Genomic DNA, 27,177 nt, shown 5'->3' on the forward strand with positions numbered 1-27,177 from the left:
AAAAAAAGGAAAACAAAAAATCATTTCAGTTGCAAGCAAACAGGGTTATTTCTGTTTTTACAGCTGTAAATTACCTTATCTTTACCTGTGGTAATATGTTGAAGGGTGAAATTCAAAAGCAAGGATGAAACACTAATTCATAAGGGACAACTTTTTCTAGGATGTGGTATTTTGACATCTATTTTCACAAAAAGTCAAATATAATTACTCTGTTTGGATTTTGAAACATTTTGGAAGCCTGAAAGCAGAAGTTTGCTGAGCTTGAAGTAGAATTCAGATCTGTAAAAGTGATGTGACTTCTCACTATCCCCATTGCGTTTTTCAACATTTTTTTCTTCTTTGGCTCTTGGTCTGTGTACTTATGGGCTATTAATCTATAGTAGCTGTTCTACTAATTTAAAGCATATAGAGGATGTTAGGTTAGCACTGCCAGGTTTAGAGCAAGAGCTTAATTCTGTTCAGGAGCCTTCATTTCTGCCACAACCTAGTCAAAAATTCAAATGTTTTCTTATATTGTGAAAAGTACACAGAGGATTTTAGCAGCTAGTCCAGTGAACAGTCAATAAACAGTTTAAGAAAGAAGTGTTTTTTAAATGAGAACCCTAGAGAATGAATGGGTTTGCAAATAATGCTTTAAGTTACAACAAGGTTTATTAATGAGGTGGAAATTTTATTTTTCAGAGTTTTTCTAGTAAGATGTAGAAAATTTGGGTTTTGAGCAAATCCCTTTACTGGGTGTTTATTGTCAGAAGATTATTTTTTCATATGGCTAAAATATTTTTTGTGCAGGCTTTGCTCTCTCAGAATTTTTTTATTTTTAAAAAACATCTCCCTAGTAGAAGTTTGAGGGCTATCCCTTGCCCACTCCCCTTCCTGAAGGATCTCAGTTAAAAAAAATCTGAAATAAGTGGTCTCAATGCAGTCCATCTATTTTGTCAGACTATTTGGGTCTTTTCAGAACTTGTATTTCAGTAATGAGAACCAGCTGCCCTGTTTGCTTTAGTTCCCACACCACAATGTCCATACCAAAATTAGTTTGTTTTTTTTTTATGAACTCATAGAGATGAATGTTAAAAATTACCTAAACTATTAAGTGTGCCAAAAGAAGGAAGAACAAAGGCTTTTTTTTTTTCCTTCTTTCTTGGATGTAGAATCCTCTGGGGTTTGGGCTGGTTACTGGCATTACCTAAAGAAACTACTAGCCAATTCCATTTACAGCAGCCATGTACCATTAAGAGTACAGGACAATAGCGTGTATTTGGATGTTGCTGAAAGGTTTTCTTCTGCAATAACAGACCATTTGTTTGGAGCTACTCTGAATTCTGTAGTTTCAGAATCTGCAGGGAAATGGAACTGGAATAGAAGTCTCTCTCTAGTTAGCTCTTTCCACATACCCTTGTGCCCTGCAAGAGTATGTGGATGATTTGATGGGTTATAGAAATTTTCTATTTTTTTCTTTTGTTTCTGGTTATAATTGCCAATATGCCTGCTTCAATAGAGAGCTTGTTTTTGGTTTTTTTTTCCACAGGAGTTATTCCAGGCTTAGCATGTCATTCATCAAAGCAAGCTGTGCTGCCAACTTTTGGTTTAGGCTTATATGAATAAGGCTCATTCAGGAGCTTCTAGAATGCAGAAATGAAGGCAAGAATTTAGTTTTCCACCTAGCAGTGGACCTGTGTTTTCCTGTATGCCCTGATGAACTGGATCCTGTAGCTGATGAACTGGATTTGTCTCCTGGGTGAACGACTCAAGCTAAAAAAATTTGAATTTTTGAGTACTCATAGAGTATGATTGATCCAACTTTTTCTGAACATATTTGCACAGTAAATGTAGGCACTTAACTTTTATGGCACAAACTCACCTCTGGGACTGAAAGTATTGCCAAAAAGTGGTAAAAATACCGAGTGCTTTGCAGTATGATAGCCTGCTACTATATTCACTAGAAATAGATGGTGTGGTATACAACTTAATCACAAAGCATTAGCTCCCAGCAGGATAACAGATATCCAGGGAGCACATTGCTTTTCCCACTGTAAATGGACAAGGTGGTAGAGATAATGCACTTACAGGATTATGCATGAGGCATACACTGCATGTCAGAATTACCTGTCTGGTTGAGGCCCACATTAATTGCAAACAGCCATATTTCATTTAAACATTTAGCAGTAAAATCTGAATCACAGAATGATCTGCTCAGTATCTCTAGGCACATTTCTCAGCTGCTTAAGGAAAGTATGAGCATTACCTACAAGTCACCTCTTTTATTGTTGCAGGTTATTTTAGTATCTGCTAACAAGCTGACACGATATATAGAACCATGCCAACTAACAGAAGATTTCGGAGGAACTCTCACCTATGATCACATGGATTGGTTGAATAAGAGGCTGGTTAGTTATCTGTGTTTTGGGGTTTGGGGGTTTTTTAATGTCTCCTTCTTGAGCCCTGAAATTTTTATTTGTGTAGGAACTGCAAAGCATGTAGGAAATGGTCACATGTGTAGTTGTGCAGTTCACTTACATGAATAGTTTTGTGGTAAGTAACACTGCCTTTACTCAGGGGATGATAAAGCTAATGCCACCAGTTTGTTGAACAACCAGTTCCTTAATGAAGCTCTTTTAGTAACACTAACTCTAGAAGAGCCTGAGTCTATGGTATAGTTGCTATAAAGGGAAATTGGCTGCTGTAGGAGAAGACCAACACAAGGAGAATATACGTGGACTCTGCAGTTGCTCCTGGGTTATCTCTTAGGTCTTGGTTCCTGTGGTTTTAAGCTGTCCTACACCAAAACCTCTGTCAATGCAGTTGCCACACCAGAGCAAGAAGCAGTAAATGTCCAGGAGCAACTATGCCCTTTAATTATTAATCAACACAAATTTAATCAGTACAAATTCTATAAGCAACTGTTGGGTGTGCATAGCTCTCCAGAATGTTCTTAATCTTTTCTTCATTGATACTTGCTTTTCAATTATTTAAATAGAATTTTCAAAACAATCTTCATTGACACAGCGTGTTCCCTTCCTGTATAATCTGTTCTTACAATGTTTGTCTCCATCTAGGATCTCCAGGTGTGTTGCAACTGCACCTGCTTTCCCCTGAAATTTTAAGCAGTTCTAGAAAAGTTAAGGAAAGTTCATTGGCAAGCTATTGATTAATAATTTAATAACAGCAAAAATACCTGAAAGTTACTGTGCCTGTCACGTGAGACACCCAGTTGTGCTCAGTTCTGTTAAAAAGCAAAACCAACCTGCGGAAGTCAGGTACAGAGAAATTGTCTGAACACTGCACAGTGTCTTCACTGTACAGGTGTTATTTGAGATCAGAAACACCTGAGTTCAATGGAACTGATGAGGGTATTTTATTCTATATAATATTTCTATATAATATAATACATTTTTCTTTTGTTTTAGTTATTAATTACAATATGGTCTATTTTAATAGTGAGTAGAAGCTGGAATCTTTACAAAATTATTTTAATCCTTCCAAGTAAGCTGGCCAGTAGTTGTGTAACATGCCTTGATTCTCTAGCATTATTAAAAGCTTAAATGAAGATGTAGAATCAATATGTCCCTAAGATTTTACAGATTTTGCAGATACCTCAATTTTTTTCAGTATTTATTATATTCAGTGTAATATTTACTATCTCCCTAAGAAATCTTAGTGCTTTTAAGTGTTCTATGAACAAAACTTTGTTTTCTGTTGTTTCCTCCCTACCATCTGGGGAATAATTACACTTTATAGAGACTGAAGTATACTAATGGAACTACTGAATAAATTTGCACCGATGCCTTCAGTACAGCTACCTAAAATTATTTCTTAAATTAAAACCTTCTTCTTATTTAGGTATTTGAAAAGTTCACTAAAGAATCAACATCTTTACTGGACGAGCTTGCTCTAATTAACAATGGAAGTGATAAAGGAAATCAACAAGAGAGGGAGAGGTATGTGATTCACTTTTTGAAATCAGTGCTTTTGGATTATAAAATTTCATTTGAATTCCAGAAAAATACTGAAAAAATTATATACCTTAAATACCTCGAAATGTGTAAAGAAATTCTAAACCTTTATAATGTAAGCTACAAAGTATGTGAATGTGTGTGTAGATGGATGCTCATTCAACTGATTACATGCACCTCCACTTGTGTTTTGATTTAATGAGTTATAAAAGTGAGGACTTCACTAACTGAGAAAAAGCCCTAGTCTTTTGATACCCTTAGGTAGTTCCAGCCTTAGCTGAAGTTTTTAGTGCTACTGTAATACAAATTTTAATAACTTGTTTGTTGTTTTTTTTTTTTTCCAAAGATCCATAGATTTGAACTTCCTTCCATCAGTTGATCCTGAGACGGTATTGCAGACAGGTACAGTAAGTCAAAAAATTAGAATGTTGGCCAGTAAAGTGACATAATTCATTTTAGGCCCCAAGTGGAAGCACAGAGGGCACAGTTGTTATCTTAGCCATCTTCACAATATAGCAAGCTTAACAACTGTAATCTTTGGGTTAAAAAAAGTGATGTTAAGAAATGGAAGAACTCCAAACGTGTCTTATTTAAATACTTTTTTTATAATCCCACTAACATCTTTACAATATTACCATAAGTATTATGTTTAATTTGGGGAATGCTTTGTTTCTAGCTGATTTCAATATATTTGCCTTATAGAATGGATTAATCTCAGTAGCCACCAAATGGTTACAATAAAGAAAGCATTTTCCTGCACGATTCTGACAGCATACTTGGCTTCTTGGTCTCTCCATTCAGCATTAAATGAGTTGGGATGCTTTAAGTTGGGTTTAGGGTGAATTTCCTATTTGCAATAAAGTATAATAGTCTATTGACTTGGACTGCAGCATTTTTTTTTTTTAATTTGTATCTTTGTGGAATAAGTAATGCATAGTGTTACGTGGTGATCAGAGTCTGAGTGCTTAGAATTTTTACCTTATAGCCTCCTAAAGGTAATGTGTGGATCACATGAAATACTTATCACAGTGGCTTTATGTGCCCTCTGTGTAAAAATTTAGCTCATCTAGATGTGGGATAATACTGGTTTGAGTTAAAATGTGGAACAAAAATTTCCTACTCTGGTCTTTGAAGCTTTTAAAATATGAAGTGTCTGTAGACAGTATCCCTAGATTTCAGCCTAATTGTGTATCCTTGTCTAATAGTAAAGATCTTTGGACAAAACAGCACTTCAGTTTTGTGTAAGCAGATGGCTCCTTAGCCCATTAGTTTATATGCATTCTCTGTTTTCTTAATTCTGGTAATGAACTTTTTTTGGTGGTATGAAGTTTCATAGCTTCCATGGGACTAGATGATCCTTGTGGCTCCTTACCAGCTCAGCATATTCTGTGGCTAAATCATGGGAGTTTTAAGAGGCACCCTTTCTCTGTTAGAGTCACTGTACTGAAAGGCTGAGAAAAAGAGAGATTAAACTCTCCCCGGTTAAATTCTTATCTCCTAAGGACAGTTGTAAACAGAGGGTTTAGATAAAAGGCTTCTGTCTTCCATAACTACAGGTACTGTTCTTTTCACAAGCTCCAAATCCATATATATGGATCTATGGTTCATAGAATTTGATAAGAACTTAGTTTGAAAAGATGGTTTTACCTGGAAAAATGGTGATCCTTTGCTGCTGAAACAAGACAATAAAATTTCAGAATTACCCCAGTAGAACAAACTTGTAAAAGCCCAAGTCTGTTTGCTCTGCAGCTATCTGTGCCTATCTGTGGAGTGTTATAAAAGATGAAATCCAAGATGTTTGCACTATAGTACAGCAAAATATACTTGAATCTTAAGACATTTTCATTTCATAGTAATATATGCTGAGTAATTTAAAGTTGTTTGCTGCAATCTTCAAAGCCCTTGGCATTTTGAATGTCTCAATAGTAGCAGTTGAACTTAGTCTTATGTTTCTGTCTTTTCCTTGAGGTATTACTATACTATTCCTCAAGTAGTAGGTTTTCTCTTTTAGTGAACTGTCGTGTTACCATATTAAGACCTGCAGAACTAATGACCTCCAACTGGCACATTTTCTTTTTCACACTAACATCTCTTCAGTGACCAAGCACTGTTTTATTTTAACTGTTTCTCTGAGCTTTTGAGGAACAAATCGATGGTCTGGGTTTACTTGTAGTGTCGTGTTTACATACTGAGAACTTTAAAACAACAATAACATTCTTCAAACAGTTTAAGCAATAGATTAATTAGTCAAAATATACTTTTTTTGTGTATATGAAAGTCACTGCACTCTAGAGAATCTGTACCCTGATATGATGCTTAAGAGCACAAAGAAAAGGGCAAGATAGGTGAGAACAGAATAGTGAAACATTAGCTATTATTCAGCTTCACACTCTCTATGAAGGAGTTGTACTTGCTGTAAAAATCCTGAAAGACAACAGAGAAATTATATAGTCAGATTTTTAGTGCCTCCAGAGCATTCATTCAGTATAAGAACATTAATTATTTGGGAGAAATACGTTGGATGCTACTCACCATTTTGAAATAAATCAGAATACTTCAGAGTTGTTTCAGACTCAGGATTGTGCTTTCAATTTTCCTTACATTAATCAATGCTATTGTCAATTTCAATGTTAGTCACAATATCTCTTTTTTATATCTGAAATATACCACATTTCTTTTCCTCGGTTGTGTGGCTGATCCAGCCCCACAAACTGTGACCAAAGCTCTGCATGAAATTGTGTCATTAAATGTGCCCAATGTGTGAAAGATCATTAGCTGCAAAAATGCACTGCTGATGGTTTAAAAGCAGACAATCTTACTGCTGATTTTTGTGGGGTTTTTTTAGAATCTAGATTAACCACAACATTCTGTGTATTCCTGAAGGTCACGAGTTGCTGTCTGAGTTGCAGCAGCGTCGCTTCAATGGCTCCGACGGAGGGGTCTCCTGGTCTCCCATGGATGATGAGCTGCTGGCTCAGCCCCAGGTCATGAAGCTCCTGGACTCCCTCAGGGAGCAGTACACCCGCTACCAGGAGGTTTGTAGGCAGCGAAGCAAACGCACACAGCTGGAGGAGATTCAGCAGAAGGTAATGCAGGTAAGCTTGCAGCTCTCCTTGAGTGCAGTGAGGCGGAGTTTTGAGCTCAAGTCCCAGACTGTGATTTCTGCAAAAGTCAGACGGGAGACCTTCATGCCTCCCATCACTTCACAACTGTCAGTGTGCTGCTTTCACACAGTGCTTTACATTGTGGCTGCCACAGTGACTTTCCAAAGGCTATTCTGATATGTGGAAGTTGCTATAAATGTGCTCTCTTGCCTTGGGGCTGTCCCTTTGCTGGGCACGGTGGCAGTGCATGGCTGCATTGTTGGAGGTGCAAATGCCTGACCTGCTGGCAAAGAGAGGAACGCCTTTGACTGAACATCAACTTTGCTTTGCTTCCCCTGCCCACATCATTTAAAGTTCCTGTTACTGAAGATAAGCCATTATTTATTCCTTTATTTGTCTATGCTTGGTGGTTTAACCTAAGCTGAAGTGCTTAAACTGTCTGTATTTCAGGAACACCCTGACAAGAATGAATATAATCTTCCTTTTCAATTGCATGTTAAAGGTCATGATGAACTGGCTTGGTCCTCTGGAAACAGCCATGTAATTAGCTCTTCCAACATTTTCACAGCAGAGTCTCAGTAGAGAAAATCAAGGAAATGGAATTAATTTATTCGTCTTGTATTTATCACTTGAAATTAGATATGTGTATTTTTAAGATTCTGTATAGTTTGAATATGCAGAAAATTGAATAGATAATTGCTTTTAACCTTTCAACACTGGCATTTCTAATGCATGAGGGGAGTGCATGTCAAGTACTTGCAGCATTGTAGATATGGGTAAAAATAAAAACTAATCAATTTTGTGATGTCTAGCATTGAAATTAGAAATCTACTGAGGAAATAATTTCTATATCAATTTGATTACTGTAAAAAAATCTAAAAAGCAGATGTCATTTGTTGATATATTGAGCTGGAAGTATTAAAAATATATGAGAGATTAATATAATCGTATATAGAGCATATCAGCACAGCTGTGGATATAATCAGGTGAAGTTTTTTTCCTGTGTTTAAGTTTTAGTGGTTGAATAAGAGTAATTTTTATTGTATTTTGGCAAACTGACTTTGTAAATGCATTTAAGTACAATAGTTTGCCATTACTCAGCCTCATTTTGCAATATTTGTAGTAGAAATAGTTACTTGTTTGCTGTGTCTACACTACAGATGTTACCTGGCAAGTGAACCGAGATTCAGTACACAGGAAGAATGTGTTTTGCTCTTTTGCCAAATGAATCAGCTTTTTTTAAAGTGTGTTTAAAAGCTTTCTAAATGCCATACAAATATTTGAGAAAAACTTACTAAATCTGGGAAATTATTTCATTTACTTTGGGTTTACAGCAAAAAAATTAGGCTAATAGAAGGAGTTAAAGGCTAAAAGTAGGAAGCTAATGATGTACAGAAGGAAGCCAATAGAGGCAAAGTGCCATGGAATTTATTTTGACAAAATAAACAGAAGTTGCTATATAACAGTACTTGCAGTACTGTTATTAGAGTGTTATTAGTACTTTAATTAGAGTGGGTGTTTTTCCCTGGTGTTGCTGGGGGTTTTTTTTGTGCATGTTTTAATCTTCTGCTAGCTTTCTTTACAGTTACATTCATATTTCATTATTTGTATACCATCTTATATTGCTAACCACTCCTGCATTGCTGTTGTGTTCCTGTTTCAATTTTACTATTTGCTGCTTGTCCTTACTGTGGCGTGCTTAGTTCTTACCCCTCTCTCAAAGCCCTCTTAATTCAAAACCAATTCTCTCCCTTATGCCTTCAATATCCTACCCTCTCTTTTGAATTACTCCTTTTGCTTCTGTTCCAAGGTTTTGTTTCCCTCTCTTTTGTCTTTAATTTTGTGATGTAAAGGCTGCAGTGATTGTCAGATGTTTTGTAATAAGCAGTTTTTCTAAATGCTGTTTATTATCGTAACTCTCTAGGCTAGGATAAACTCTGGCTTTGTCCCTCCTTAGGCAGAGGTGTTAATTACTATGTTTCTAATCCTAGTTCACAAAAATAACTGTGACCTCTTGCAGTAGTCTTGTCATTAATGGTTTTAAAGTTTATTTTATGAAAATTACATCACATTTTTCTGCATGTCCCCTAGTAATTCTTCCCTCCTCAGTTTAGGCATCTGTCACAAGAACAGCCGTGTGCTGGCCTAAGCAGCTGCAGAGTCAATGCAGTAGTTGCTGGAAACTTGTAATGGGGAGGTGTTCTTGGCCAGATAGGGCAACTGCTAAGCAGTAGCCTTGCCCACTGTTTCAGACTTGCATGAGAACTGTCATTTCCATGTGGAAGTTTTCCAGGCCACTCTGACCTTGGAGGGGGACATCTGGGTCCCTTCACTTCTAGGTCAGCTCCATATTTAACCCATAACAGCTGTGCAGAGGTGCTGAGCACAACAGGAAGTTTCTCTTTAAACAAAAAGAACCTGCAACTGTAGAGTTCTAATTTGTCCTAGATATGATAAAAGCAGGGAAGACTGAGAATGCTTTTGGAGCAATGAATATGCTCTGAAACAGTGCTTTGGCATGGGGCAGAAAAGGGCAGTGGGAAGGCAGATATGTACTGACTCAGAGATGGAGTGAATTGAGGAGCCTTCTGTAATGATGATTGTTCTTGATTGCTGTTGCAGGGCAGTCTAGCAGCACTAGGAAAATGGTCCAATTAGTCCCTGTTTCATTTGTCTTCATGGTTGTAGGGTTACATTGTGTATTGTATTATGTTTCCTGAAAATCTGTGTGAAGCTGTTTTGTGATTGATGTTTAAACAAAACTAACATTAAAGACAGGAAGCTGGCTTCCTATGCCTTTTTATTAGGGTTCAGAATCTAGAGGTATTCCTGCATTTCCTTACTTCAGGTCTCCAGTACTAAGTGACTTCTGCACTTGGTTTCATTGCAGCAATCTCTGTTTACCAGATATTTAAAAATTTATCAGGGAATTTTTCCATAGATATCATCTGATAATTCGGATTTGTGTAAAGAAACCAAAATTTGAGACATTCTGCTTTGCTTTGAGTAATATTTACATGAAAAAATAGTTTCAAAATAATAGTAAAAGAAATCCAATACTGTAGTCCAAAGCTGTGACCCTGCAAAGGCAAATTCCATGAGATGTGGCTACAAAAACTCAGTAACAGGTTGCTGTTATTTGAATAGGGCAAGTTGGTGTGTAATTTTAATTTTAAAACAAGTATGTATCCTCTACTTGAATGTTAGTTTATTCAGCAAAGGAGGAAAGCTCTCAGGTGTGAGGTTGAATACAACTCTGCATTGTAATCACTTGGGCAAAAAAAAATTCTGGTTTGAACACAAGACGTCCATTATCATTGTGTTTTGAGCTCTTTTATTGACAAGAGATGTGAAATGATAATTGTGTATTTGAAAAATCTTGTCATAGCTGCCACCTCTTTTTGTGGAGTGGACAGGCTAAGGTTAATGAAAAGTAGTTTCTACTTAAAACTTTGAAGGATGTGAATGGATTCAACAACAAGATTTTTACAGAGCTAAAAAGATCTGGTTTTTTTCATAAACCTGCTTCTTTAAATTTCTGCTTGTGTTACAAAATTCTGTTTATACCAGTCTTTGTATAATTCATTTGCTACTTTGTTTTTATCATCTTTATCTTTCTGACAGGTTGTCAATTGGCTTGAAGGACCTGGATCAGAACAGCTGAGAACGCAGTGGGGAATAGGAGATTCCATTAGAGCTTCACAAGCTTTGCAACAGAAGCATGAAGAGATTGAGAGTCAGCACAGTGTGAGATTTCCCATACCCTTTTCAAGTATCAAAATAATTCTAAATACATATAGTTATGAGCAATGTATTTTGGTTATGAGTATCCAGGAATTTTGCACAGTGCATGATGTTCTGAGTTACAGAGGAAATTACCTGAGCAGTTATAGAGCTAATATAGTTATATTATATCTATTTGCTTTTTTTTTTCCATTGTAGAAAAATGCAGATTTCTATCTGTGATTTTTCTTGGGTTTAGTATGTTCCAGCAGTCCTTAAATTTTCATGTAGAGTAGAAGGAATAAATTTACTTTCTCCTCTCTGCCAAAATGTCTGACAAGTCCTGCACTTCTCAGGTGAATAACTTAATGTTTTTATCTCTATTAGATTACACTTAGCAGTAGCTGAAACTGGCTTAAGACTTCATTGATCAAGAGTTTAGATATACTTTATGTTCATAATAACATCATGGGGATGCTGTTTTGTAACTACACTAACTTGATGCCTTTGCTTCTAATTTTGAATACTTCCTAAGCTTCAGTAGAATTTTCTCTTTCCATCAGATGACTATCTATAATTATATTATGAATATTCAGTGCTCCCAAAGGGAGTTTTGCTCACAGTGCTGTTCACCTTTTCTGACTTTCCTTGATGTAGACACTGGCAATTCTGTCCACTTTTCCTAAGTTCTGTTTGCAGTAATAGCAATAAAAATAGTCACTGGGTTATCATTTTTTGGATGTAATTTAAAGGGGAAAAAAAAAGCCCCAAACCTTTAGTCTGAGAAGCACAGCACCCTAGACAACACTGGTTCTACTGACTCCACCTTCAGTGAGGATGGTTTCCTTGATGGATGCAGCAGTGTCTGTGTTAGGTGAAGTAAATCCCATCTCCTCTTCTTGTCATTGCTTCAAGCTCTTCAAGCATGGTGGAAATCATTACCTTCTGAAGGGTAAAACGTCATGCAGTTGAAAACCTAACTGGAAAGGAAAAAACCCCACAAACACCCTAGACTACCTACTTCATTGACAAAAATAAATTTTAGTGTCTTTAGTTATATTGGTATTTCAAACTGAAAAGAGAAAGCAAGACTGAACATACTTTGTTTTCACTTGGATATCTGTAACAGAGAGCTGTGATTTAGCTGGGGCTAAATGCAGTTCTTGAAATCACTGAAATCCCACTGAAGTTTGCAGGCTGCCCTACAGTGTGCTGAAGCACTGGCAGCATGGAACACAGCTTGGTTCTCAGGTGCTGGCAGGAGTTTGCAAAAATAACAATCAGAAAAAAATATTTTATTTTACATCAAAAGAAGTAATTGGAAGACCACTGTCCTACCTTACATTCAGATGCCTGTTCAGAGATTAAAACCATTTTTTGTCAACAGTGCTAGAAAAATGCGCTTTGCCTTTTCCTTTGATTTTAGTGTTCGCTTCCTCTTTCATTGTTTTCATGGCTTTTCTCTCCTAATAATTGAATTGACAGTTTCTATGCTTGCTTTCTTTCATCACCTTCTGTTTAATGTTGATTATAGTATTTTGAAGAGACTTGCAAAAATGTTTGATTTGTTTTGAAGATACTTTTTTACTTCAATTTACTCTGAAGTGACAAAAATCATTTCCACGGGGTGCATTTTTGTTTGGTTTTTTGTGGGGAGAGGGTGGTTGGATTTTGGGGCGGTTTTAATTTTCTGCTAGTTTTATTCATGAGCAATACACTGGAACTGTTGTTTTGAGCAGGTCTTTGCTTCATGGGTTTGAACTGTCACATACAACTGTGCCTAAGTTCTCCCATGAAAAAGATGAGAAATGCACTTTTTATACCTGGTTTGCTGGTATCTTAATTTTACTGATAGCTTGATCAAAATAAATTACTGCAACTCTTACTTTAATGCTAAAAATAAAAACTGAAAAAAAATAAGGAAAAAAACCCAAAATCCCTAAACATATTAATCTATTTTTTTTACTCCTCATATTATAGTTTATATGTCACATTTAGCTGCATTTGTATGTTTAGTGTCAAAGAGCTGGTTTTGTGAACTGATTGTGCTGAATCTGTGTATCTATAATACACATGTCACAATGGAAGATGTTTTCACATTATGTCATCATAGTTGCCCCTTGTGGGACAGATGAGAAATTGCTTCTGCTCTTGAATTTTTGACTGATTGCTAATTTAACTCTCTCATTGCTTTCTCTTTGTCCCCTTCCTTGCTCTTTTCACACTCTTTTTTTCTGTGAGCAGATGGTAGAGGCAGCTCTGGGAAAAAAGAAAAAAAATCAGAAAATGGATATTTATACTCCGTTTTGCATGATTTGTAAATAAATGATGCAAAAGCTGAAGACATAATTTACAAAATTCTAAACATCCCAATAGGAGCGAGATAAGAATACAAATTAAATCAAATATTGTAGGCCAATAGATGGTGCTGTTCCATAGAAATGCATAGGACACTTCAAGGTCAAAATTAGAGCTGTTGAGCAACACATTTTGCTTTACAGGCATCTCAGTCATGCAAGATGTGAATGTGATCTGGATGCATCAAGCTGTTTTTAAATCTCACCAAATTGTTAAATATTTGAACTATTTTCCTCTGCAAATGCACCAACAGGACAACATAACTAAATCTTATGTATGTATTCAGTAATCAAGGCATGTGAAAAAAAAATCTGCACATTTTGAGTTAAATGGTATAAAGCTTTCCTTAAATAAGTAACAAGGATCATTTTGAAGTTTCTGTGCCTGGACTCTCTTTTGTTCAGAAGATAGAGATTATTTCCACTTTGTCAACAGCAGTATTTTTCCTAAATATTGTAAGGAAATTCTTGCTAGTTTCAGTCATGTCGCTGAAAGTAACGCCTGGATATTCCTGTGATCAGCTTTTTATAATAGCTGATCACTTGGCAAAAATGATCTCTTGTTTCAGTAGACCAGTACAGGCATTTAAGCACTAGAAATTTGTTTTAAAATGGTGAAATTCCTCTTCTGGTGGAAGTTTGTGCTAGGACTAGGAGCCATGCATTGAACTCTTCCCATCTTTCTGCACTAAGTTTTTTAGTAATGTGTGTATTAGCATCTACTAAGCACTTTATTGAGAGATGATTTGAAATCAGGAATATTTTTTCCTTCTCTGTGAGATAGTGCAATCTGTAATAACCTCCTTTTTCAATCTAATTATTTATTAGCCTGTAGTTGGATGTATACCATTTAAGAGCAATAAAATGATATTTGGCATTTTTAATTCTTCTTGTGTTCTAGGAGTGGTTTGCTGTTTATGTTGAGCTTAATCAGCAGATAGCAGCTCTTCTAAATGCAGGGGATGAGGAGGACCTTGTGGAATTAAAAGCATTGCAGCAACAGCTGAGTGATGTGTGTTACAGGCAGGCCAGTCAGCTGGAATTCAGGCAGAACCTATTACAAGCAGCACTTGAATTCCACAGTGTTGCCCAGGATGTAAGTGTTTCTTTTTCATTTTTTAAGGCACTGTCAATAAATTACTGCCTTAGTATTGTAAATGCTGAATACATTGGAAAAATATTCAGGGAGATAAGGGGAAATATCTTTTCACTTGAAAATGCTGTAAGTCATCATTTACTGTAATTGAAACACTGAGAAAATTGGCTCCCCCTTGTTTTAGGAGGGAAGTACTTTGTAATATGTCTTACATTTTAGTAGAATTTGAAATAAAAGGGTTACTAGTTGAAAAGTTACTTTTTTGCTCTCTTTTTATTTAGAGGCATATGCATTAATTGAACTGGAATTGGATGTACTTTTCATAGTTTCTTTTTGTAAAATGGCGTGTTCATTTCCTATGTTTTTCTTAAAAAACAAGTAGAATCTTGACTTCTACTCTCCCACCATCTAGGATGTATGCTCTTGGACTTCTACAAGGCAGATGGGTCATTTACCTTGACTTTCATTTCCTCTAGCTGCAAAGAGAAATTTGAAAATGACAAATTTCCAAACATTTAGAATATTCTAGAACCAACCATGCAAAGCTCAAACTTCTTTTTAAATATCAGCATTTATGTTCTTACATTTTAGTTGTCTCAGCAATTGGATGGTTTACTAGGAATGTTGTGTGTGGATGTAGCACCAGCAGATGGAGCATCAATTCAACAAACATTGAAACTACTGGAAGAGAAATTAAAAAGTGTTGGTAAGCAAGATATTTCTGCATTTCAGACACACATTCTAATAAGTGCATTACAGGGGGAAGAAAGAGTAATTCCTTTTTAAAAAAATCACCAAAAAAGCAGGGGGAAAAGATCTTATGACTTCTGATTCCTCACCATGTAATGTTCCACTGAGTTATTTTGGGCTGAATTTTGTCTGGGGAAGTGATCTGGAACTGTTTTCTTTTAAAGATGTTTTGCATCTAATATATATATTGGTTATGTGCCATTATCATGCATTTCATCTGTAAATAAACTTCTTTCCCCCATTAATCTTCTTTAGTGGCTTAGGATTATAATGCTTAGATGATCTTTTTGTCTCCAGAATTGATGCCTTGATGATTAAGGCTTTATCCACTCACTTTTGAAATGCTTGTACTGGGTGTTTTGCAGTAACTTTGAATGTATATGTTAATAAATGGCACATTGAAGGTTGTTACACTGTCAAGCTTATGGAATTATTTCAGTTGGAAGAGGTCTACAGTGATCAGCTTGTTCATTAAGTTGTGGGAGAAAGAGCTGCAAAGAAAAATAATTTATGGTAGAAGTAGGTATGGCTGGAATATAACACTTTGATGCGTAAATGAGATAGTCCTTCAGGAAAACAGATAGTAAAGCTGCCAAATAAGAGATGTAACAGCAGATCCCTAGGGTTGACAAATTTCGGTGTAGAAAATTGTATCAGCCATATCAGATGTATTATAAAGTAGTAACTTGTGCCAGCAGTGGAAGAACACCTAGGCTACAACTGCTTAGCAGTGATAAATATTTTAGGAATTATCTAACAGTGTGGATGAAAGACACTAATTAGCTATGTATATGCTGAAAAGCTGACATGCTGTCAACTTCTATTCCTTTTCTTGTTATCTGCTAGGTCATAAAATAGCAGAGCCTTAGTTCTTTGTTAATATAGACAAATGCTCACTCAAATGTGAGTTGGAAAGGGTGGTGAAGGACATAGTAATGTCCTTGTCATTTTCCAGGTTCCAGTCTTCATCCATGTATGATTCTGTTGCATTTTCTTTCTCCATTGAGGAGAAAACCCACCAAAATTCTGAGTGATCACTGACCTTTTTTTCCTCATTCTCTTATTAGACTTAGGTTTGCAAGGCTTGCGTGAGAAAGGTCAAAGTCTTCTTGATCAGATATCTAACCAGGCATCATGGGCCTATGGGAAGGATGTGACCATTGAAAACAAAGAAAATGTGGACCATATCCAAGGAGTGATGGAAGATATGCAGCTAAGAAAGCAAAGGTAAGAACAACAATTCAAGTCATTAAGATTTTTGTGTGTTAACAAGTCACTTTTTATACAATTTAGTGTGTTGTAAAGAGCCCATTTTGTTTTATGTTCTGTTAAGGGATGTATTGCAACTGTAATTTATATTTATAGTATATTTGAATGGGACAGAAACTTCCCTGACTAATCTGTTGTAGTGTATTCCTAAAAACAAGCACCTTTTATATTTTGGTACTGGATGGAGTACTTGAATGCTTTCCTGTGCTTGTAAATGCTCAGAAATTATACATTCCTTTTATATGGAGTTATGGAAGTATACAAGAGGTGTCTTTTACATGTTAGCAGTTTGAGATGGGAGTATAATGCAATTACAGTAGTGGTGATGGGTGTAAAATCATGTATTAAACAGCCTTGTTTGTCCTCTTTATCACAAGCTCTGTCCTTTGAGTATGGTATTTTCATTTCTGAAGATAGGAAGACAAATGAGGTGGTGTTGGAAGGTGACACGGTACAAAATGGAGGCTCAGATTTCAGAAGAGCAGATGATGGGATACAGGACCATACAGTCACCCCAGGATATGGAGTTTGAATTTTAGGAAACCATATAGAGTGGAGGGTGAGGTTGGGAAAAATGTTGGAGGGAGTTGAATTTATAAGAAGGATGGATTTTGCCATCGTCCTCTTCCTCCAAATTTGATTATTTGTAATTAAATATGTAGTAGTACTGGATTTTTTTGTAGTACTGCCTTTTTTTTTTCCTACTAAACAGTGTGAAAGAATTAGAAGCTATTGCCAGTAATACTGTGGACGCCCTGAAACCATGTAATACTGTCCACAGAAATGGCCTGGTGTTCAAGGGCATTGGCTGAGCAAAGAGGTGCCTCTAGGCAACAGCAAGCTCTAGTGAGCATCAAATTGCCCATTTTACAAATTAATTCCACTATTCTTAAATTGTTTTCTTAGGGAGCTTAGTGTAAGGAGCTATGTGTTTTGGTAGTGCTTAGAGAAAATACTGTTTTAAGTCTGCCCTCTGCATCCTATTAATTTAAGCAATACTTGTGTTTAGAGGGACAGCTGCAAAAAGCTACAGAGGACGTGTCACTGTGCAATAAAATGGCAGTTGGAATTCCATACTGAGAAAAGAGATGTGCATGGGAGAAGGGAAGACTTGGTATACACAGTAATGGATTCTGAATCAGCTGTGAACTCAAAGATCAACATTGGAAAACTTGCAGAAATTGCTTTAGTGTTCAAACACACAGGGAAAAGCAAGTAGAATGCCAAGAATTATTAGGAAAGGAATAAAAAACTGAAAGAGAATGTCATTGTGTCAGTGTATAGATTGGTTGTCGATTTCTGTTTGTGTTACACAACTGTGGTCTGTATTCTCAGAAGGGTTATAGAATTGTGGGAAGTCAGAGGACTAAAACATCAATAGTATTTCCAGACAAAGTTATGAAGGAGTTTTCAGATTGTGAATGATTAAACAAGGTTATTTAGCCTGGATGAGAGACAAAAAAGTAAAAGGACTAAGTATCTCTCAGTAGCATGTAATAGTATTTTTTGCTATTTAATTTTTTTTCCAATTTCTGTTGAATGTTTCTTGTTGTTTACATACACACGTTGTAATGTTTATTTTTAGGGGCATTTTGCTGCTTTATTTATGATTTTGGAACCTATAAACTGGTTTCCTGCATTATTAGAGCAGATGATGTCCTTTCTGTAAGCATTGCAGGACATGTAACAAAATGCAGGATGCTAACAAACTGTTCTTTGGAAGAGCTTATGTTTGTAACCAGTTTGGAAAGGATCATGCACACAGTCTTAGCATTTGCTTATAAAGCCAACTGTTGTTGACATTAGTAATTCCATTTGCACTGAACAGCAGCGTGAGTCTTGCTGTCTACTTTGTAGGCTCTGAAATTAAGGTGGAAAGCATTCTGCTAAATATATTTGCTTAGGTCTCATTGTGGAAAGAGGACTTTCAACACTTTTATTGGCATTCTGGAGAAAGAACTGTAAACTGTGCTCAATTCAGAACAAGATAACCAGGGTCAGTTTTTATATCAATTAGATTTTGAAATGCTTCCTGACAAGAAAAGCAAAGGACATAATCATATAAGGGTTCAGATATTACTATCTCTAGTCAGCTAAAAAGAAAAATGGAAAAATTTATTCTCTTTTAATCAGCCTCATAGTATTCATTAAGAAACATTGCCCCCAACAAAAAGTACAGTTCAGAATTATGCCAGGTTGAAGCCCACTTTCATCTGAATTTTAGTAGGATAAAGTCTGTCTTAGCCTCTGTTTTGCAGAGCTTACTGATGCAGCAAGGTAAGGAACCTGGGATGCTGCTGCAAGACCTTGTAGCTGTCTCTGGTGTTACTGCCTCGAGCTTAGCCGTATCAGGAATCTTGAGGATCATGATTTTGGTGACTTGGAGTGCTCAGTTCTACTTACTGCAAGTTTCTTATTGTTGTCTGTGGCATGAGGTATTTTGCCAAGCTAAGCAGCTTTGATCACCTTTTCATGAATGCTTGTATCTTAATGTTTCTCCCTTGAAAATATTGTTGTCAATGTCAGAGTGTTTTGTGTCTGCTGTACATGTGTTGATGAATTTTTGTGTGCTGCTGTTTAAGGTGTGAGGATATGGTGGATGTGCGGCGACTGAAGATGCTTCAGATGGTGCAGTTATTTAAATGTGAAGAAGATGCTGCTCAGGTATGGAAACGCCTAGAATTTCATCATTCTGATATTTGTAGTTCACTGGGTTGATTTATGGGGGCTAGTAGCATTACAGTACTTTTTTTGCAACTTTCAAATGTAGTTTTATTTAGGGAATATGTACAGTGAAAATAAAGGCTATAGCATTGTCTGCAAATAGTATATTTGGGGATTGCATGCATGATCTACCAGCTTGTGACAGCTCATTTAACTTTTTTCCTGTATCAAAAGTATATGCTAGTACTGAAGTTATGCCACCCTTCTGGTTTAATTTCTTTTTAATGTATTAGTTTTTATTCTTTTGGCTTGTTTTTAAGGCAGTAGAATGGTTAAGTGAACTGTTGGATGCTCTGCTGAAGACACACATCCGACTGGGAGATGATGCTCAAGAAACAAAAGTTTTACTGGAGAAACATCGAAAATTTGTTGATGTTGCACAGGTGAAATGTGGTTTGTTTTTTTTTTTATTTTAGCAATATGGGGCTTGTGCAGTTTCACATCCTCTCCTAAAAAGAATCAATATATGTATGGACAGTCATTGAACAGCTGTCACTGGTCTTGCTGGCTTCCCTCAGTGCCTGAGTGAAGAAATTGATTGCTGAAGTTGGTGATGGGCCTAATGAAATGTCACAGTTCCGTCAAGAGCAGCAATGCTGCAGGTCACTACCTTAGTTAACCTTCACATAGGCAATGCAAACAACCAAACAAAGTTCACTGGCTTTTGTGAAAGATATATCTCAAATAGTCTTTAAAATTGCTTCTGACAAGCTGGGCCAAAGCACCTCGTCAGATGTTTTGTCAGTCATTTACTGCTTTTAGGAGTGTCTAAATTGGACTTGTTAATTAACAGATGTGATGATTTCTAATTCCACCTCTTGCACTAGAGTTTCCTCTTTTGATGAATAAGAGTTGATGACAGGAGGGTCATTTGCTGTTACAGTGATGTGCCTCAGGGCACCTGGATGCTGGCTGACCATAGACATGGTGCCAGTGAAGTCAGGGAGACAGTCCTCTCAGCAGTGGATATCAAGTATCCCTTGGAAGATCCAAACAGCAATTCAGAGTTCTTGGGAAGCTCTCTTCTTTTGCTAGTGTGAACACTAGGGAGCAGTGGATATTGGATTTTTTTTTTAAGAGTGAAAGCACTCTTTGGTCATTACAATTTTATTCTTACTTGATCAGCATTTTCTAGTAGACCAGATTAGTTCAATGTACTTTGTGAATCTAAATTGTGGAGCTTCCATAAACTTGCCTGCTGTTGTTGCTTTAAGATGCTATTTTGTTGCCATGTGAAGTGCAGGGTTTTTACATACACTTACTCTCCCATCCCCTCCAATTTTTAGAGTACATACGATTATGGGAGACAGCTATTGCAGGCAACAGTGGTCCTGTGCCAGTCCTTGCGATGCACGTCAAGGTCCTCAGGGGACACACTTCCCAGACTGAACAGAGTGTGGAAGCAGTTTACAGTGACTTCTGAAGAAAGAGTGCACCGGTTGGAAACAGCTGTTGCATTTCATTCCACTGCTGAAAAGGTGAGTGTTGTGTTTTATTAAGAGGAAAAGTTTCTTAGCTGAGTTCAGGCAAACAAATTGTAAGAAAATATGAAGTTGCCAGTGTGTACATTTCTAAATGTACATAACTGGCACATACCCTTTCTAAATATTTTTTTTTAAATGGCAGAAAGAAGAATTTACATATATTTTTCCAACCATTAACTTCAGTACTTAATGTAATAATTTTTTATATACCTGTATTGGTATAGGGCCTGCTTAACAAAAAGGAGAACAGCACTCTTTAAATGGGAACTCTGATATTGATGATAAAGCATTTCTTTGTGATTTTTAGACTGTAACCCTTAAAAGCCAGGAGCATTTCTTTGTGCAAGGTATGATACAAAGCAATCAGGTCATTTAAGTTCTTTGGAGAGTTAAAGGTGTATTGCCCTTTAAGCTGTTTGGATTTTGGATGGGATAACCTCACAAACTGTAAATGAGAGCAGCTCTTGCCACTTTAATTTCTACACATGCTGTCTTGTTCCATCTTGTATTTTGCCCCTGGTGGGGTTTGAATGTGCTTTCTTCCTGAACACACTCTACCTTGGTATGGTTTTCAGACTCCTATAACCAAAGGGCTCACTGCTGCACCCAGTCAAGTGATGCAAGAAGCACACTGGAGAATGAGCAGTCAGCAACAATGTGATGAGGATTAGTTGCTGAAGGGGGAAAATATTGAAAGCTTTCAAATGCTTGAACTTGAGACAATGTCCTTTAATATAGGTCATGAGGGGTAGGGCCTTTTTGTCCGCAACTGCTTTTTAGTGTGAAGTGGTGTGTTTTAAAAAATCAGTTTAGAGTATGTATCTCAAATATTGATAAAAAAATTGCATGTAACTGCAAAAAATTCCAAATCTTGCATATGGTAAAATAAATTCATTTTGTCATTGAAAGAGAGCGTGGATTCAGAGTTGATTCATTTGCTCCTTGGTTCTATTAATTTCTTATTTGTATCAGTGGAATTTGCAGGCACTGGGAGTTTGGTGGAGGTTCACAAAAGCAGAAATAGATCATCTATGCTTCCAGAGAATTTGCAGGCACTGGGAGTTTGGTGGAGGTTCACAAAAGCAGAAATAGATCATCTATGCTTCCAGAGATTTACCTGATACCAAATTAAATTTCAGTGGTTCATAAACTCCTAGAAGAGTAGAATCTCTCAATCCATATTATGAGCATTCTTTCATTATTGCTGGGTTAACAGTTAATTGCTGGGTTTCAGCACTCTTAACTTAAAAGAAAAATAAATTAATGTCTGACAAAACAATGCTCTTGTTCAAAAACCTAATTCTTCTTTCACTATTGGACATATATTAATGAGTCTGTGTAGAAAATAGGCTGTTAATATCCATGCTGCTTGGGAAAAAAGTAAGAAGTGGCAAAGTGAGAAGTGGAAGAAAATAGAGTACTGAGTACTGGTATTGGGTTACAACCCCATCTGGAAAGACTTGTGTTCAGATTTTTTTAGTCCTACCTGTTCTGTGCCAGATGTGGTTTTTAGTTTTGAAACCTGCTGTAAGGGGTATTCATTGACCATGATGTTTCCACTTTACATTGCTGTCTTGTATCTTTAATTATGTCAGTCACTATTTTTATGCATTTCATATTTGTTGCAGGAATATTGTCTAGGAAGACTACTTTTTATTCCCTCTCAGAAGTAATGTAAAACATTCTAATACAAAACACTGGTAGCCCTGAACAACCTTCTTAATGAACCTTAATCAGTATTTTCTTTTCTTGATTTATATGTGTCAGTTGATCTCATGTAAATGTGGCAATGGAAATGCCAAAAGAACATCCACTTTTCCAGTTAATGGCACTTAAAAAACTACATGCTATCACTTTGTACTTTATTCTGTGTTTTCTTACTTTTATTAAACAGATTTTGCAGGAATGTCCAGACCAGCCAGAAGCTTTTAATGAAATGGATCAATTTGATGAAATTGAAGCAGTTGGGAAATCACTGTTGGACAGACTAACAGTGCCTGTAGTTTATCCCGATGGGTATGTAGAATGGTTTCTAATGCCTTTGGTAAAGTTGTATAATAGTCTCATATGCAGAAGAATCCTGAAGGCTTATTGCTGAAATAGAAAAGTGAGCATGTTGTTTTTATAAAATTTGAAATAGGACCTGTCTGCTTTCTATGAAAAAATGGGAACGAATTTTTAATGAGTATTAATGCACTTCCTTTTTAAAGTAGTGACTTTTTCACACTGAATGATTATTAGATTTATGCAGTCTTTGCACCAGCATAATATGCAGAAGTAACAGGAGAATGACCAGTCCCAGTCTCTTCTCCCTGAAAAAAGATATCAGATGAGAATTACAGGATTTCTATTTATATATTTGCAATTCTATCGATCTAAGCCAGTATATTGAAGATAAATTTATATTTTATTTATTTGGTAAACAAAACAGTACTTTCCTTGAGAATTATTCATATTGACTTTAAATTCATAGTTCTTTTGAGCTACAAAGGCAAATTGAATTTGCAATCTCAGCCATAATAAAACTCAGTTCTCTGTATTTAATAATGTCTGTTGTTATGCTGAGCTTGTAGTTAATTTCTATGTGAGTTACAGCCAAGCTATGGAGCAAGTCTCTGGTGTGTAGGATGCCACACCATAATGAAAAAGGTCTGAAATAAGTATACTGAATTAGAGGCTGAAGCCTTATGAGATAACATCAGGCAACTGCATTAAGCATTACCTGAAGTCTACCTGAAAAACACGGTTTCAGGAAGCTGGTCATGAAAATTTATTGTCATCATATTTCCAAAATGCCATATGCCTTCTGCAGGGTAGATCCTTCTATACAGAGTGCTAATCATGAAGATGGGCCCAGGTCTGAATTAGTAGTGATTTTCGCTGTTCTTTTAATAGTGTGTTTGAAAATAGTGGAAGATTTTATAGCTGTAGAAAAAAACCCAAAACAAAACAAACAAAAAACTGACCCAAAACCAGCTCAAGAAGTGTTTGTTCAAGTATTTTTGTATAACTTCTGTATGGCAGATTCTAGTGATCTGGTAAATCCTGAACATCATTTTTGACCCCTCTGGAATTTCAGTAGAGTTTTGCATATCCCCCTGTATGTCCTGTAGTTCAGGACCCTCTGCTCATCATCCTGGCATTCTGGTTTTGAAGTGTTTAGCATATGGTTTGAAAAGGGTTTGCTGATTATTAGAAAAAATAGTTTGAGATTTAAGAACATACAAAATGTCATAAATGGTTGGGGGGCATTTTCATCAGCCTGTTCACCTCTTCAGACTTCCACCAGTATCTTTTTGGAAACTCAGGTCACTGTTCCCTCTCCTGCCCATGGCTTCTGCTCTGTATGAGGAATGCTGTGATTCGTGTGCAGTTATGCAGTCTGACCAGTTACCTCCTCAAATGAGTCTTTTCCTGCTCAGAATAACTTTTTCTGTCCTCTTTTGCCTGTCTGAAAGTCCTTTGTCCTGCTGCCATTTCCAAAGCGTACAGCTTCTCTGCTTTGTAACTAGATTTAATACCCGTTCTTCTGAAACACACAGTCTGTTCAAACCCTCCCTTTGCTGACAGCTTGGTTAGTGGTCTCCCTAACATTTCAGCTGCTCTTTTTTGTATTTGAATTACATAGCCTGTCTTCCTTTCAGTTTGAGAGGTAGATGGCATAATTTGACAGCATGTGGTTGATTTAACATGTGAAGAGTCCTTTAATAATGCAGCAATTCTAAAAACTCAGAATTCGTGTATAGACAGGTATCACAGATGGTCACAGTATGCAAAATTGTCAGATGGACTTAGGGGAGAGCTAGAGAAGTGTGGTAATAAAGAGAGTTGGGAAGCATCCAGTTGCGCTTCTAGAATAATGCCTTGCTGTTCAAATCACAGAATGGTTTGGGTTGGAAGGGACATTTAAAATAATCCAGTTCCAATCCCCCTGCCAAGGGCAGGGACACCTTTCACTAGACCAGCAGTGTCCCACCACCCTCAAAATTCTGTTGAGAGTGTGTTTTGGATATGAAAGGCTCATTGAGGATTTGTAACAATTTCATAAAAATTTGCTGTTAAGTCTTCATCACTAAGTCTCCAAAGCTTTTTATAGGTGGCTTTTAAATGACAAGAGGAAAAAGGGGCTATTTTTCTCATCTGTTTTGTGTTTTCTACTTCAATTAACAGGTGTATTCATGTACTGACTTACTACTGATAATTTATTGTGGTCTGGGTTTTTTCTAGGTCTGAGCAGTACTTTGGGAGCCCAAGTGATATGGCTTCTGCAGCAGAACACATCAGGGAGAAGATGAAGTTAGTTAGCCTGAAAAAGCAGCAGCTGAGACAACCAGAAGCCACTACCCCAGAGAGCTAATACTGACCTTGTCTATGAATTCATAACAGGACTTCAGTTTGTAATCCAGCATGTTGTTTGCATATTACAGAATTTGGTATAATATATTAAAATGCATTTCACAGCTGTTACGAGTCTCATCTTTTTTCAAAGTAAACGTTCTCAGCATCTTAATACTGTACATCTATCAAGCCATAATTATTTAACATGCTATGAAACCATAGACTCCAAGTATCTTATGAAAGGAACTGTAAACTTTGCACTGAAATTTGCTGTAAAGCTTTACCTGACCTGTCAGCTGCTTCTTAGTTAGACAGCTGATGCTGTGTTGAGTGGTGCTAATTAAAGTGTTAGAAGTTCCATATTATGAAACTCTAGTTCTTTGCTTCCCCCATGCCCAGGTGATGTAGTAATTTTAGACTGTGAGAAAAGTACCTGCAGTGTAGACTGTGGTAACCCTGTAATTTTAATTTGAAATACTTAAAAAAAAAAAATCATTTTTATTGTGCCAGTATGCAACCTGCCCATCAGATCTTTGATATATCAAATTCATTAAACAGATGTTTTCCTATTTGTATTGATAATGTATTAAAAGCTGTTTGTGCTTAATAAAAATCATCTTTTTAAAATCTAAGATAAATTTGTTCTGGTCTGTATTTTCAAATATTATTTATGTTACATTTTTATGATAAGTGGTAGTAAAAATAATTGCTTTCCCCGATATGTTTAGAAAATCTGTATAATTTTTCTTATGATATACATGGTAGCTATAAGGGAACTGCTCTTGAACTATTATTGATGGGTGCAAAAATCCTGGCTATTTTTTTCTTTCTTCCTGGTAGCAGTACTTGCACAAAAGTAAGATGGTATTTGCATAAGTCAGTGTTATATTAATCATAGTTTTGTTCCCTTGTAAGATTGGCACATGTCTGCTGTGCTTTATTTCTAAGTCCTTTGTTTCCCTTCAAATAGAGAATCCTGAATAATGTGAATATCCCTTTTAGTACCTTTGTGGTTAAAGGTTTTCGTGTAATGAAAGAGAAATTAACATGAGGTTCATAACTTCAAACCATGAGATTAGTAATAAAATGAAATTTATTCAGAGAAGGGAATTGGATTGAAACCAAATCAGCTGTGTGCATGGCTTGGTTGACTTCTTAATCTTCAGGATGCAATCTGGATACATCAGTTATTATATTTTTGGAAGATAGTATGAGATCTGACCATTTTAGAGTACTCTGTGTGGAACAAACTGTAAGTCTGAGAATTCTGTTATCTCACTTTGCTCACAGTCAAAATAATGCTCTCTTCCTACAGGCATTGCTATTACTCTGCATATTTTCCTGATGGATGTGTCTTCAAGTACTATATTTAGATATTTTTCTTAGTTTTAAGCATTATCTCCAGAGGAAAGCGATGTTTCAAATCAAGCCATTTATTAAGAAACAGTAATTCCAAATTAACAGCTTTCCTGTAAATTTAGTGATAAAGGTACTTTTCCTCTTAGGGGTTTTGGCAAAGGAAATATAATTTTTTTTCATGCGCTTAATGCAATGTTAAAATATTACATTAATATTAGTTTAAAAGTAACTGAATTTTTACAGACCTTATTTATAAAGAGACTTTTTTGATATAATCTTTTCAAATTTAATTTAGTTGTTTAATTGCATTTGAGAAACTGATGTTATTACAGCTAATATTTGGACAGTATAAATTCATTTAGAAAGAACCAAAACATGAAAAGTATGCATATATTTAATATAAAGTGCAAACACATAAGTAAATTAATATAGTTATAAATAAGCACCGTGTCTCCAGTTCTGCAGCATTTGTAAATTGAATCTGCTTATGGTAAATTATGGTCTGCAGTGTAAAATCTCATTAAAATGTTAGAGTAAGCAAGTATTACAAACACTTTAAATTATTTTCTGTTTTTTATTTTATTTTGGGTTTTTTAATTTTATTTTCTTTTTTTACTATATTTAGGGGCTCAATACTGTATGCAAACCCAGGGCAGTATCAGAAGCTCTTCACTCATTCCTGTGACAGCTGCATGCACAACTTGGAACTGATGACTGCTCACCCCAGTAACCCTGATGTTAATTTTGGCTCAGTGTGTGTAGTCCAATCTTAATGCTGCTCTTATCTGTCCTTTGACATTCCTAGGGGCCACTGGATCCTGACTTTGACCCTGTTGACTCTAATTGAGTCTCCAGTACAGCATCTTGGGTTGTGCCAGCTTTTGCTCTGCCTTTCTGCTCTCTTCCTCTGGAATTCCTTGTCTTTAGGCAAATCAGGTGTCTGGCAAAGGGCCGTTTACCAGCACTTTACCATTTGTCCATTTTCTATGTATCAGGAATGAGGGCAAGTAGTTTTCTAAG

At 36.3% G+C, this 27,177-nt stretch overlaps 1 protein-coding gene across 4 annotated transcripts in view; it reads left to right on the forward strand.

Moving 5' to 3' along the window:
- The window catches only part of SESTD1 (SEC14 and spectrin domain containing 1), a 50,882-nt gene extending 25,446 nt beyond the window's left edge, over window positions 1-25,436 (forward strand). For all 4 annotated transcript variants that reach the window (XM_036386609.1, XM_036386608.2, XM_036386610.1 and 1 more), the window contains 13 exons: window positions 2,274-2,387; window positions 3,841-3,938; window positions 4,300-4,355; window positions 6,837-7,048; window positions 10,682-10,804; window positions 14,039-14,233; window positions 14,825-14,939; window positions 16,051-16,210; window positions 18,835-18,916; window positions 19,237-19,359; window positions 20,263-20,454; window positions 22,355-22,476; window positions 24,688-25,436. In XM_036386609.1, the coding sequence (XP_036242502.1) occupies window positions 2,274-2,387; window positions 3,841-3,938; window positions 4,300-4,355; window positions 6,837-7,048; window positions 10,682-10,804; window positions 14,039-14,233; window positions 14,825-14,939; window positions 16,051-16,210; window positions 18,835-18,916; window positions 19,237-19,359; window positions 20,263-20,454; window positions 22,355-22,476; window positions 24,688-24,817 (1,722 nt within the window). In that variant the 3' untranslated portion in view covers window positions 24,818-25,436. The remainder of the gene's footprint in view (window positions 1-2,273; window positions 2,388-3,840; window positions 3,939-4,299; window positions 4,356-6,836; window positions 7,049-10,681; window positions 10,805-14,038; window positions 14,234-14,824; window positions 14,940-16,050; window positions 16,211-18,834; window positions 18,917-19,236; window positions 19,360-20,262; window positions 20,455-22,354; window positions 22,477-24,687) is intronic.
- Window positions 25,437-27,177: the final 1,741 nt, after the last annotated feature.

Source organism: Molothrus ater, chromosome 7, assembly GCF_012460135.2.
Source record: "Molothrus ater isolate BHLD 08-10-18 breed brown headed cowbird chromosome 7, BPBGC_Mater_1.1, whole genome shotgun sequence".
Taxonomy (NCBI): Eukaryota; Metazoa; Chordata; class Aves; order Passeriformes; family Icteridae; genus Molothrus; species Molothrus ater.